Source organism: Pygocentrus nattereri, chromosome 21, assembly GCF_015220715.1.
Source record: "Pygocentrus nattereri isolate fPygNat1 chromosome 21, fPygNat1.pri, whole genome shotgun sequence".
NCBI classification, from domain to species: domain Eukaryota; kingdom Metazoa; phylum Chordata; class Actinopteri; order Characiformes; family Serrasalmidae; genus Pygocentrus; species Pygocentrus nattereri.
The window spans coordinates 10,900,546-10,913,404 of record NC_051231.1 but is presented as its reverse complement, the minus strand read 5'-3'; the positions used below and the strand labels follow the sequence as shown (position 1 = coordinate 10,913,404).

Here is a 12,859-nt window from a genome sequence, read left to right as displayed (position 1 = left end):
CGTTACCCATCCTTGTATTTAAGCCCTGTGTTTTCCCTAGTCTCTTGCTGGTCTTTGTTTGATGTATTCTTGTGTAGTGTTTTCTCCTCTGGTGTTTTGTTTATTCCGGTTTCCGTGGTGATTCCAGTCTGTGTTTATTTTAAGTTATGTCTGTCCCTCGATACCCCCGTGTTGGCTCATTGACCCTGGACTGTTTTGACCCCGAATTTTGATTTGCCCATAATAAATCTCACTTATCTCAGCATATGCGTCCGCCTCATCATCGCTCCTCAGCGTTACAAATAAAGCATTTTTATAAGTCGCTGCTTTGGATAAAAGCGTCTGCAAAATGCTGTAAATGTAAAATGTAAAAACCTTGTATCACATTTCTTTACATAATTTGTAAATGCCAGCTGTCCTTTACACTACATCAGTTTCAGAAAGAATAGACCAGGAGAAATAGCCAAAAAATGACCCCAAAATTTTTGCTGTATAAACTTACATTCATTCAGAACATTTTTTCCTTTTCTATACTGTTACTTTTTATGAGGTTTTGTATTGATAGTGACAATATGCTGGAAGATACTGTGGCAGTAGGAGACCTTACAATGCTGAAAGTCAATCCCACCTCATTTTTGCTGCAACCTCATAAGCTTTCATAATTAGCATGAAGAAAAACCGGGGACTGAAGAACATGGGCAAATGTATGGAATGTGGAAGAACGTGTTAGCAAATGATGCTTGAATAGTAACCCTTGTGTAGTGTTTTGGTCTGTGGGACCCATTTTCAATGTTTACCAAAAGAAAATATGATGTAACTTCCAGTGCTGTGTCCCTTCACTCTGTTCTCCTCCCACATGGCCTGCTGTTAGTGTGTGTCTGTGTGTGTATATGTTTGCATATGTGTGTGTGTGTGTGTGTGTGTGTGTGTGTGTGTGTGTGTGTATGAGGGTGGACAACATGGACAGGCTGCTGACTGGCTACTGCTCCTAAAGGAGAACCATACACTGGCCACTTGTGATATTTTAAACATCTTTAAACACATAATTGTTATGGCTGTACTGATAGGTCCTCCAGACCACACAAGGGTTAACCCTCCACTGAAAATGAAAGAATTCCAGTGGGACAATAGATTGTAGAGATGTTTAAGGAAAGGAATGAAAGGTCTTACATAAACAACTGTGAGCTGTTTGGATTCTGTAACTCCATCTACTATTCACATTTCTCTCTCTCTCTCTCTCTCTCTCTCTCTCTCTCTCTCTCCCTCTCTCTCGCTCTTATAAATAAGGAGCATTATACACAGCTTGGAGATTACAAATAGTGGACCTGGTCTTAAGGGATAAACTGAAGGGATAAAGCTCTCCCTGAGACTTTCACATTCAGAGCAAGGAGACTCGAGCCATTACGACCCTGAGGACCCACAGCACTTCCACTAAGAAGGGAACAGGTAGGACTTGTATCAATCTGTTTAAGTATAACTGATATCAACCTGTGTGAAATCCTCACTGCACAACACCTGTGCACAGATGTTGGCCGTTAGAGCACCAGAGCAGGTTTAAGTATGAATACTCCCCTAAAGTCATTTTCCAGCTGAATAATTCTCTTTTTATTCTGTGTTCTTATAATGCAGGCCCTTCTGTAGACACTCAGTGGTGCTCTACATCTCCTTCCTGCCGTCTATTTGTCTTCTATATACAGTAAAGGGGGAGCAATTATTTAGATGGTAATTGTTGTTATTAAATATACTTCCAGTGTATGTATTCACTTCAAATTTACACACATAGTGCCTTAGACTTTTGTAATTCTATATATGAACAAAAGCAAACGCTACATTTATAGGGAAAACGTATTCAGTCACCAGACTACAGTAAGGAGTAGTTATCTTTTGGCAGCCTTGTAGTTCAGCTTTTGCCTGTATTGTCCAATTTGGCAAAACGTCTTCAAATCCTCAAGGTCATGAGGGTCTCTCTAATGAGCCACTTCAAAATCTATCCTCTATACATTTTCAGAGGGATTCAGATCAGGAGATTGGCTAGGTCATTCAGGCACCTTCACCTTGTGTTTTTAGACATTCTTTTGGGTTGGGGTCTTGCTGAAATGTCCTTCTCCTCCCCAGATTCAGTTTCTTGGTCAATGAGAGTGGAGTCTTCTCTAATACTTACCTATACATCACTGCGTTAATGTTTCCTTCAGTGATGTGTAATGCCCCCATAACATTTGCATGGGAGCAGCTCCATATCATGATGCTCCCACCGTCATGCTTCACTGTGGGATCGGGATCACACATGCAGCTTGTCTTTCTCCTCTTGCCAAGGAGTTCTATTTTTGTTTCATCTAATCAGAATACATTGTTTCAAAACAATGTATTCGCAACAAGTTTTGATTAGTCTAAATGCTCGTGTGCAAATCTCTGAGAATTAAATGGTAGTCATGCAGGTTAGGCACCCAAGAGGTTTAGTTTGTGTTGCTTCTGTCAGCTCCCTCATATGGAACCATTTTGAAAATGTTCTTTAAAGAAAAATATACAGCAATTTCTCTATCGTAGAGAAGAATCATTTAACCATGCAAAGAACCATCTCCTTGAGTTGTCATCGTTCTTTATATAACCATTGTCTTCACTATAAGGAACCATTGAAGACCCCCCCTTTCTAAGGGTGCACCACTAAAATAAGCAGATAGCATTATGAGGGGTCAAGTAACTATTCAGCTTTGCAATTGTTTCAAATTGTTCATGTAAACTTGTATGAAGCCTCATGGCGATAGTAATGATTGAAGGCCAGTCAAGGTTATTTATAGGAAATGCATGTGTTTTGCATTTGCATCTACACATACTCTGCTGTCTTCTTTGGCCTCGTCCCATTGATTACTATGTTTACTTGCTGTTCTTTATGCTTGTAAGCTGTGAGGCTAATAGGTTTTGAGCAATGAGAGGCTTACTGAGGCCTTGCTGCCACCGGATTTCTCTCTGTGGAGAAAACAATCAAGACATTCCTTCAGCTTTTTCAGTGATACCAATGCCTCTTTGTTTCGTAAGAGCCTTAACTCAAGATTTGCGCTCCGACAAAGACTTGTGCATGTAGGGCTCCTGTGACTACATAATCTATAAAAGCATATGCATACAATATTATAAAATGGAAAGTTTTTAGCCATGTCGAAAAAATACTTCTACAAAACTTCAATTGCTTCACCTGCATCAAAACAAAGGCTTTCAACAGTCACTGGTTATTTAACAGTTTTTTATAAAAGGCCTGCATCTTCAGAAAACTAATTTTCATTGCTTTTATTCAGTCAATCAGTCAATCAATCAACCTTTATTTAACCTCTGAGAACATTGAGGGTGATCCTCATTGACAGTGTTGCTGAGTTTTGCAATGTTGCTGAGTTATGAAAATAAAAATTATTTTTTAAAATATAAGGTCACACTTTATTTGGATGGTCTCCTATAGATGCTCTACAGGTACTCAAATCATTACCAGACTTTCCAGTAATGTTCAGTTGATTATCAACATTATTGTGGTTAGGGACATTAGGGCTAGGGATAGATTTCACACTGAACTTGTAGTTCAGTTCCATTTAACAGATATTTATTTGAATTTGACTTAAAGATATGCTAAATAGTGACCGAAAGAATGAGATTGCAGATACGAATGGCCAAAATTAGCTTTCTCCGCGGGTTGCTGGGCTCTCCCTTAGAGATAGGGTGAGAAGATTGGCAATTTGGGAGAGGCTCAGAGTAAAGCTGCTGCTCTTCCACATTGAGAGCCAGTTGAGGTGGTTCGGGCATCTGGTAAGGATGGCCTCTGGACGCCTCCCTAGGGAGGTGTTCCAGACATGTCCGATGGGGAGGAGACCCTGAGGAAGACCCAGGATGCGTTGGAGGGATTACATCTCTCGACTGTCTTGGGAACGCCTCGGTATCCCTCCGGACGAGCTGGAGGAGGTGGTGGGGGCCTCTTTGCTTAGGTTGCTGCCCCCACGACCCGGACCTGGATAAGCGGTTGTGGATGGATGGATGGATGGATGGATGGATGGATGTATATGCTAAGCATTTACAATGCATCTACAGTGGACCATCCAAATAAAGTGTTACCAAATGAAAGACTTTAATGTAATATATAAATATTAACATTTCAAAATTAACCATTCACTATAGTCCATATATTTATGTTTTAAACTAATTGTTTTTTGATGTCACAAAGACCAACACATTTAGATACATTAATAATATATCTATGTCTAACAGCTTAGCCCCGCCCATTAATGTTGAAGTTAAGAGGCATAACTGATCTTAAAGGCACAGTACTAAAAACAGCCTGTTCAATTCTAAGGGATTTTATGGTTGCAAAAGAGTAATGTAAAATGAAAGAAGATTGTTTTTGTTACATAAAATGTAATAAGTGGACTTCAGGGGAAAAATAAGATAAGATAAGATAAGATAAGACATCTTATCTTATCTTATCTTATCTTATCTTATAAGTGGACTTCAGGTGAAAAATACAAGGCACTGAGATGTTAGTTGGTTTTAAAATGATAGTCTATGGACATACTTTGGTTTTGCCAGTCATCTTGGGTGTGTACTGCCAAATATCAGCCTTCCAAACTAATTTCACTGTTTTATTTTGTGTTTTAGTGAAATTGTTTCAATACGTACAGATGTATTTCTATATTGCACTGATTTTCTTTTTTTTTCTGTGATGTTTTTACAGCTATCCATTAAAACCTCCACTAGTCAGGACCAAACATGGACATGGAACAAATATACGAGTATATAGGGTGAGAATTTTTAAACAGCTTCAACAACAAAATAGACTCATAATAAATAAAATCTTACTGTAATATATAGATATATAGATATACTGTATATATATATATATATATATATTCCACTCAAGATTGTCATTTGAAATTGACCACTGCAAATTTTTTATTACATTCAAACCTTTTTTGCCATTTTGCTTTATATTTACATTACATAAATATTCATATGTAATTACAATAATTCATTATGTAGTTACATAACATTTAAATTCATTTGACATTATGTATTGCACCTTTGCAATCAAAGAATGTGCAAAACAAACACATTTAAATGCACAAAATTCACTTAAAATTAAATAAATAAAATTCATATTAATACAATAAAAATAATCTTCAATTTACAATCACAAATGTGATATGAAATATGACATTTAAGTTAATCAAATTCAACTGATTACTTCATTGTTATTAAGGGGAATTCCACTGATTTTTCAAACATCTGTATAATTAAGTTGTTATGATGTAAAGGCATTCAGAGTGGTTTGATGGGAAATGGTTCATTGTAGAGAAACTTATAGACTCTTTACAGTGGTGGTGATAGCAACCAGGGGTCACCATATCTACAACTCAAATACAGCCATTTTATATATTATTAAATCACCAGTGAACCCACATGTGTCTTCTGAGTTCCATATGTATTTATGATGATTAGATAGCATTTTTGGGTATTATTTTGCTTTCTGATGCCTTGCATATATCTCTCTGCTATAAAGGATTTTTAAAAATAAGTTCAGGCAGCATTTTCATTACCATTATATATAATACTTTTCATTGAGGGAGCTTTTAGAGCTGGATGTCTGGTTTAATCACCACCACTGAACAATTCTAGGGGAGGAGATAAGCGATGTTTTTTATGGGCAAATCCAGGATCATAGTCCAAACGGTCAAGGGTCACAGAGCCAGCATGGATAGATTGGGGGTAGACATGACATAAACCAGAATCAAACATACAAACAAAGACCAATACAAACAACACAGCAGATAACACCAGTACAACCAACAAAGACCAGCCAACACAAGGGGCAAACACAGGGCTTAAATACACAGGGTAAACGAGGGACAGGTGGGAAACAGGTGGAGACAATCGGGGCGGAGTCATGAAAAGAGGGGGCCAAACCAAAACAAATGCACATGGACAGGACTGGGAGGAGCCAATCGTGAGAGCATTTCACACTAAACCCCTCTGAATGACTCTGTTTACATCTTAACCGTGTAATTGAGCAAACATGTTGAGAAAATGAAAAAAAAGTGAAGTTCCTCTTTAAAGATTGATTTTGACTGATGCAGGTTATTGAATTAGCTTGAAGTCCTTAAAACTATTTATTATAGATTCTTGCATGTAGATCCTGCCCTTTTCTTTTAGCTTTATGGTGATTCACGCAGCATTGTAATCACTTTGTTGGTCTGAAATGAGTTTATCTGTAATATTGAACATCATATGTGTTTGTGTACGCTCCATTTTTTCACCACAGTGAGGAGAATGTGACGACATATGCCGTTGGTGCATTCGTGCTGTTGTGGGCTTTGGTGTGGCTTTACCGGGACAGTCTGGAAATCAACAAAATCAATGAGAAGTATGTGTTTGTCACTGGCTGTGACTCTGGCTTTGGGAACCTGCTGTGTAGACGGCTGGACAAGCGTGGTTTCCGTGTGCTGGCCGGTTGTCTAACAGAAAAGGGTGCGGATGACCTGAAGAGAGTGACGGGCCCCAATCTGAAGACGTGTATTCTGGATGTGACCAGCACTTCCAGCATTCAGAAAGCATTTGAATGGACACAGAAGGAAGTTGGGGATAAAGGTTAGTATACTGTACACCAGTGGATCCCAACCCTGGTCCTGGAGTAACCAGCCCTGCTTAGCTCTCCTGCTACTAGCACACTTGATCCAACTAAACAGCTGGGAAAGCACTATAATGTTCAGGGCACGGAATGGTCTGAGAGCAGGATTGGGAACCTATGCTGTACACAATCAAGAGTTTAAGGTGAATAAAGGTGACCCTTCCACTCTCATATAAAACTAGAGGTTAATATAATATTTGTTGTTATGCAGTGTTCTGTAGCATCAGTACATCCCTCAGCCTTGGGCCTCAGTTTGATTCCCTGCCTGGGTCCTCTCTTTGTTAAGTTTGTTCTCCCTGTGTCTCCAGGCAAACTGGTTTCCTCCCACAGTTCAAATGTGCAGTCAGGTGGATTGGAGATGCTAAATTGCCCCTAAGTGTGTGTATATATGTTTATCTGAGATGGACTGGCAACATGTCCAGGGTGTTTCCTAACTTCCGGCCAATGACTGCTGAGATAGGCTCCGGCGCCTCCTCATGACCCATGAGGATAAGCGGCTTAGAATGTGTGTGTACAAACATTTAAGTCAATTTACCTTCTTCTCGCAGAATGGTCATTATAGTAGGGTTTGCAGAAAGATAGTAGGTACAGGGACAGCTGACTTTAACTTCAAGATCATTATGTTTAGCCTCACTGTCAAACAGAGCGCAGTCAACTGCGGGCATTTTTAAAAAGGACTTTATAGTGAATAAAAAAAGATTCTTTTCAAATCTTCCTTTCAGGAGGGCCATGTTTTTATTCATCAAACCAATCACACATCATACAACCATTGGGAATCACTGTGGTGTCATCCAAGCTTAGATACACTGTAGGCTAATAAACACAAGCTAGCATTAGTGTAACTCACCTCAGTCTTCAAAATACATTTGTGAAGAAAACAGCAAGTCTGTCTTTATTTAGCACAAAATGAACAGCAATGACAATTTTATATCCTTTCATTTGGAAAAAAAGAAGCCAAATTGAGGTAAGATATCTAGATAGCCAGGTAGCTACTTTTGCTAACTTAGCCTAGAGGTTGTTGTTCTACTCAATGTGTCATCTCTGTTCTTTGAGTCATTCATTCTCTCCATTATAATGATTATTTGCAGACAGTTACCACAGTTTATTGTTACCATAGCTAGTAAATGTGTGTGCCCAGAAATCCCCCCAAAGCAGTTTTTCAAAAGCAAAGCAGTCCAAGGCCTGTCAGCAGCAGTAAAAAGAAGCTAACTGCTAACCTCTCCACTTTCTGTATCGCCAAGCTTTTCCTGTCTATTCACTAATAGCCACGTTTGCATTTTTTGAGTGAAGTATTTATTTAAAAGTAGCCTAGCCTTGTGTTTTTGGCTGTGGTAGGTTTGTGGGGGATTGTGAACAATGCTGGCCGGGCTCTACCCATGGGTCCCTCTGAGTGGATGCGGATCGAGGACTTCCACAGCACTCTGAAGGTCAACATGAACGGTGTGATTGAGATGACCATGAAATTCCTGCCACTGATCAAAAAATCCCGCGGCCGAATCGTGAATGTGGCTTCAGTGCTGGGCAGGGTGGCAGCGAACGGTGGTGGCTACTGCATCTCCAAGTTTGCAGTGGAATCCTTCTCCGATTGCCTCAGGTATCTACAAATTCAGAGTGTGAGTTTAAAGTGACCGTGTCATTGTTGCTGCAATTATGGGAGAAATATGTGGACTGGTGTGATTAGTTTGCACAGCAGGGGGTTCTCGTCCTTCTGTTTTCACCCATCATTGCTCACTAGCAGCTCAATGCAGATTTAAATACAATACACATTTCACACAGAGAGGCATTCTGGAGACAGAATAGCCACTTTAGGGGGTCTGCATAAAGATACAGGGACAGCTAATTTCAACAAGTGCATGTTCATCAACCGTGTCAAACTGTGGGCAGAGTTGAGGGCTGCACCATCAAAATAGTAGGAATTTATAGTCAATAAAGAAAGATTCTAATCTTCTTTTCAGGAGGGACATTCATTATTTTGGGATCAAAGTGTGCATAATTGAACCCGGATTCTTCAAGACACAGGTGACCAGTTTGGAACCAATCGAAAGGGAACTTTGTCGCCTGTGGAACCAGTTGACACCTGAGGTGAAAGAGAGTTATGGAGACAAATACCTGGATAACTGTAAGTGTATCTCATCATGTCATATATAATAGCACATTTTGATTTTCATATCACATATTGTAAGGGTTCTCCTATTGCAAAATGATCCTAAAGCCATTTTATTCATATCTCTGAATGTGTGACCCTTCTGTCAAAAACTACACTCTTAGGAAAAAGGATTCTATATAATATATAATAAAATAAGTGTATAATATAATATATATAATTTTATAATATATAGTATATAATACCAAAAAAGTGCTTTGGGATGTAACAAGAGCAGAGCCCTTTTTGGTGCTATATAGAGTCTTTTCAAAAAGAACCATCTACAGCACATTCATCATGGATTCCTTAGTACAAAAAAGGTTCTACATAGAACCATGAACACTCAAAGAACCTTTGGCACGGGTTCGTGGGCAAGGGTTCTTTGCATCACGAAAATGTTGACGGAGAATGTGCTGTACACTTTCAAAAAAAGGATGCTTCAAGGTTTCTTTAGCAAAGAAAATGGCTCTATATAGAACCATGAACATTCAAAGAACCCCATTTTGAAATGGTTCTTCTGACTTGGACAGAGAATGTGTTGTAGTTGGTTCTATATAGAGCCTTTTTGAGAAGAGTTCTATGTACTACCTCAATGGGTCCCTCTATAGTTATATAGAACCCTTTTCAAGAAGGTTCTATATAGAACATTTTCCATCAATCTGAAGAACACTTTCATGATGCAAAGAATCTTTTAATCATGTAAAGAGTTCTTTGAATGTCCATGACTCTATATAGACACATTTTTTTTACTAAAGAAACCTTGAAGAACGAATTTGTTTCATTTTCTGTTTTTATTCTGTAATTTTGCTTTGTGTAGAGTAAATATTTTTAAAATGTCAATAATAATAATATTAATAATGCATTTAGCATTAATTTTCTTTTCTTGTCTGTTCCCCTCTCCATAACTGCACTCTATCTAGACATTAAGATCCAGAGGTTGATTATGAATGCTATTTGCGACTCAGATTTGAGCAAAGTGACCAACTGCATGGAGCACGCCCTGATAGCTGCTCACCCACGGACTCGCTACAGTGCTGGCTGGGATGCCAAACTGCTCTGGATCCCCATCTCTTATTTGCCTGCTTGTGTTGTTGACATTGCCTTAAAGCTAGTATTGCCTCGGCCAGCTAAGAGTGTTTAATGTTTAAGTTTGCCTTTAGATTCACAATAGCCTGTTCACCGTGTAGTTGAGGTCAGATCGGCCCAACGCCAGAGCCACATCACAAGTGCTACAAACCACAGGAGGGCAGCACTTCCATGTGAAAAAATACAGAATATACAGTATTACTCTGTGCTGACAACACACAGCTGTGCACAGACACAAAAACAGATAATGTCAAGCATCAATATGAACAGACAGTGAATCGAGACTACTTATGTAACTACTTAGCTAATTGCTCAACTCACACAATTAGTCATGATCTTTCCTACTATAAAACAAGAACTTACCCCACAAGCTGAATAATCAGATATTTTAAAATCAGATGGCAAATACCTCTGCCCACTGTATATTTTATATCAAACATCTTAGCTAGTATTAAGCTACTGTCTCCATTATCTCTGCACACTCAACAACAGAACTGTTCTTATTTGTTTTAATTACTTTTCTGCAAAGCTACGCTTTCATAAAGTGAAGGGGACCAAACTGGACATTTTAAAAAGTGGTTAGAATGTATCCTGAAAGTTGCCAGTGTAAATGATGTATGTGGTGAGGGGTAGTGCCTTAAGGCCACCACACACTGGATGTCCAAAAATTCAAGTTATTGTTTTTAATAAAGGTAAACACACACAGTCACCAACAATAGCAGCACTCAGTGACTCTGAGCACTGTTCACTTTCTCTTCCGCCAGTCCTAATGGTCTGTTAGCTCAGCAAAAATCTTTGTGGGAAAGTCTGTCCACTCGACAGCCATCTTTATGACGTCCCTTGGCAGTTATTTCCACTTGCACAAGACTCATAAAAGACAAGGCTTCCGTCTCTTTGAGTGGGGAGGAGACCTATAAAACCAAAACTATAAGACAAATGAACGTTTCAAAAATATAATTGAAAGCAGCATAAACAGTTTGTCCTATTTGGATCAAAAAATGCTAGTTTTAGCTTGCTCTGGTTACAGCGCATGCGCATACCTCTGCTATGAAATGGAGCCTTTCCTTCTAGCACAAGTATGTATTCTTGCAGGCCAGACCATCTCCAGATAGGAGGAGCATAACTCTAAATGGGTCAGTCTTAACTCCAGATTGACTTATATTCTGTTAAATGCTGTGTTATTGGTCTAAAACAAATAAAAGTGATCAGTCTAAATGTTAACTCTAGTGGAATCTATGCAATTCATGACATTTCATGTTCAACTTATTAAAATCAAGTTTGGAGGTTTTTTCCATCATGCAGTAATACCCTCCTCTGCTTCCAGCAAGCTAATTAGCTCTTTTTATTGAAGGACAGGACTTTCCTCATAAATTGATGCCACACTGAGCATTAAAAGCTTCACTATTTATTTTCCAACAAGCACCTCCTTTATAGCTTTGCCTCAACCAGTTAGCTTAGACTTTTTTCACCTTTTCAACTTGAAAACAGTGAGTTTGTAAAGAGGTAGTAAACTGATGCCAAACATGTTTAATTATGTTGAAAAGTTTAGTTCACTCAGTATTTAGGAGGAGTATTTTAGGAGTGCATAAATTAATTTGAATGTCGGCTCTCTTGATGCTACGTGTCCGGTGTGCTGTGGCTACTCGCTTTAGTTTGCTAATGGAAGTGAGACTACTGCCACCTACAGAACCTTAATAAACCAGAGCAGGTGTCATACGAACTACAAGTCCAAGAGAGCAAAATTAGCCTTGTTAAATCTCTCTGGGTAGGTATGATGGTCCTCCCTCTCCCCCATAACTCAGCATGATGGTAGCCAGTGCAGGTGTCTGTTAGCTAATGTAACAGAGTTTGCCATTAGCGTTCTCCTCTGAGTGCGTTCGGCTGTCCGATGACGTTGTAATAGCGGAGGTTCAAAAAGATGCGGTGGCGCTTCACAGGACTCGGAGGAAGCTTGTGTTAGCCTTCACCCTCCTAGTGCTGGTGGTGTCGTGTGATTGAGGGAGTTCTAGTTAGTGGGTGGAATTGGATACGACTAAACTGGGGAGGAAATTGGAAAAAATAATGCTAAAAAATAAATTGGTCATAAATACCTTTTCAGAGATTTTATTCCTAAATTTTACATAGCGTGTATTTACTGAATGCGCATAATTCCATTGAAACAATGTAGTATTTTGCAAGAATGATAATAAGAAGATGAATTAAGCTAAAATGTATTAAATCAACAAACATTTAGTGGCCAAAATTTAGGCTACTAAATGACCCCCTGGTGTTGGGCCTGCATGTAGAAGTAGTAACAGGAGTTACTCCAAAGCACAGTGTGCCTGTAAATTATACAGTGCATTTAAGCAATGCAAAATAATTGTTTATCTTGTTTGGTGCAGTTGAGAAGATGTTCTTCAAACTGTGTTCTTTTATGGTACAGATGACCTCTCAATCCCTTCACAATCGCCTTTGTCAACAGTACACCAAAATCGGTTAACCAAATAGACTGTGTGCAACTACTATGTGCCTTCTGGCCATTGATTTTATTGCCTGAGCGATGGTCTATTCTATTTAATTAAAAATCTGTTGTATGTTTTTAAAAACACTAATGATAATGAATAGAATAATTGAATAAAACATTGTAATGAAGAAAAAGATAATCTGCTGTTGGTTCTGTTGAAAAGTTGACTTCATACTGATGTATATTTCAATAAAGCTGCATGAAATTGTCCCGTCAGCTCTTCACAGTTAAATTGGTTGACTATCATTTAAACCAGTTCCATAAGAAGATTCTCACTGTTTAAATAAATTATGAGGTGGTTAAAAAGAATTATAATAACAATATTGCTGCATGCAAGCTAATGCATCTGTGCATTTTTTGACAGCACAAAGCTGCATGAAATTAAGGCAGGTGTTCTGACAAATTGGGTTACCTTGTTGAAATGTCACATTTTCCACTACATTTTCCACTCCATACAGAACTCTGGGTAGGATATTTTGATAGCTTAAATTAC

At 38.7% G+C, this 12,859-nt stretch overlaps 1 protein-coding gene across 2 annotated transcripts; it reads left to right on the top strand.

Moving 5' to 3' along the window:
• The first annotated feature begins 1,277 nt into the window (after window positions 1-1,277).
• rdh5 (retinol dehydrogenase 5 (11-cis/9-cis)) lies at window positions 1,278-12,582 on the top strand. Of its 2 annotated transcripts, none has more exons than XM_017704822.2 (6): window positions 1,278-1,425; window positions 4,685-4,751; window positions 6,269-6,594; window positions 7,970-8,228; window positions 8,590-8,753; window positions 9,698-12,582. In XM_017704822.2, exons 2-6 carry the CDS (start codon window positions 4,720-4,722, stop codon window positions 9,916-9,918), a joined length of 1,002 nt encoding a protein of 333 aa, XP_017560311.1. In that variant the 5' UTR covers window positions 1,278-1,425; window positions 4,685-4,719; the 3' UTR covers window positions 9,919-12,582. The 2 variants fall into 2 exon arrangements, with proteins under 2 accessions (XP_017560311.1, XP_017560312.1); XM_017704823.2 differs by lacking the exon at window positions 1,278-1,425 and adding an exon at window positions 1,640-1,701.
• Window positions 12,583-12,859: the final 277 nt, after the last annotated feature.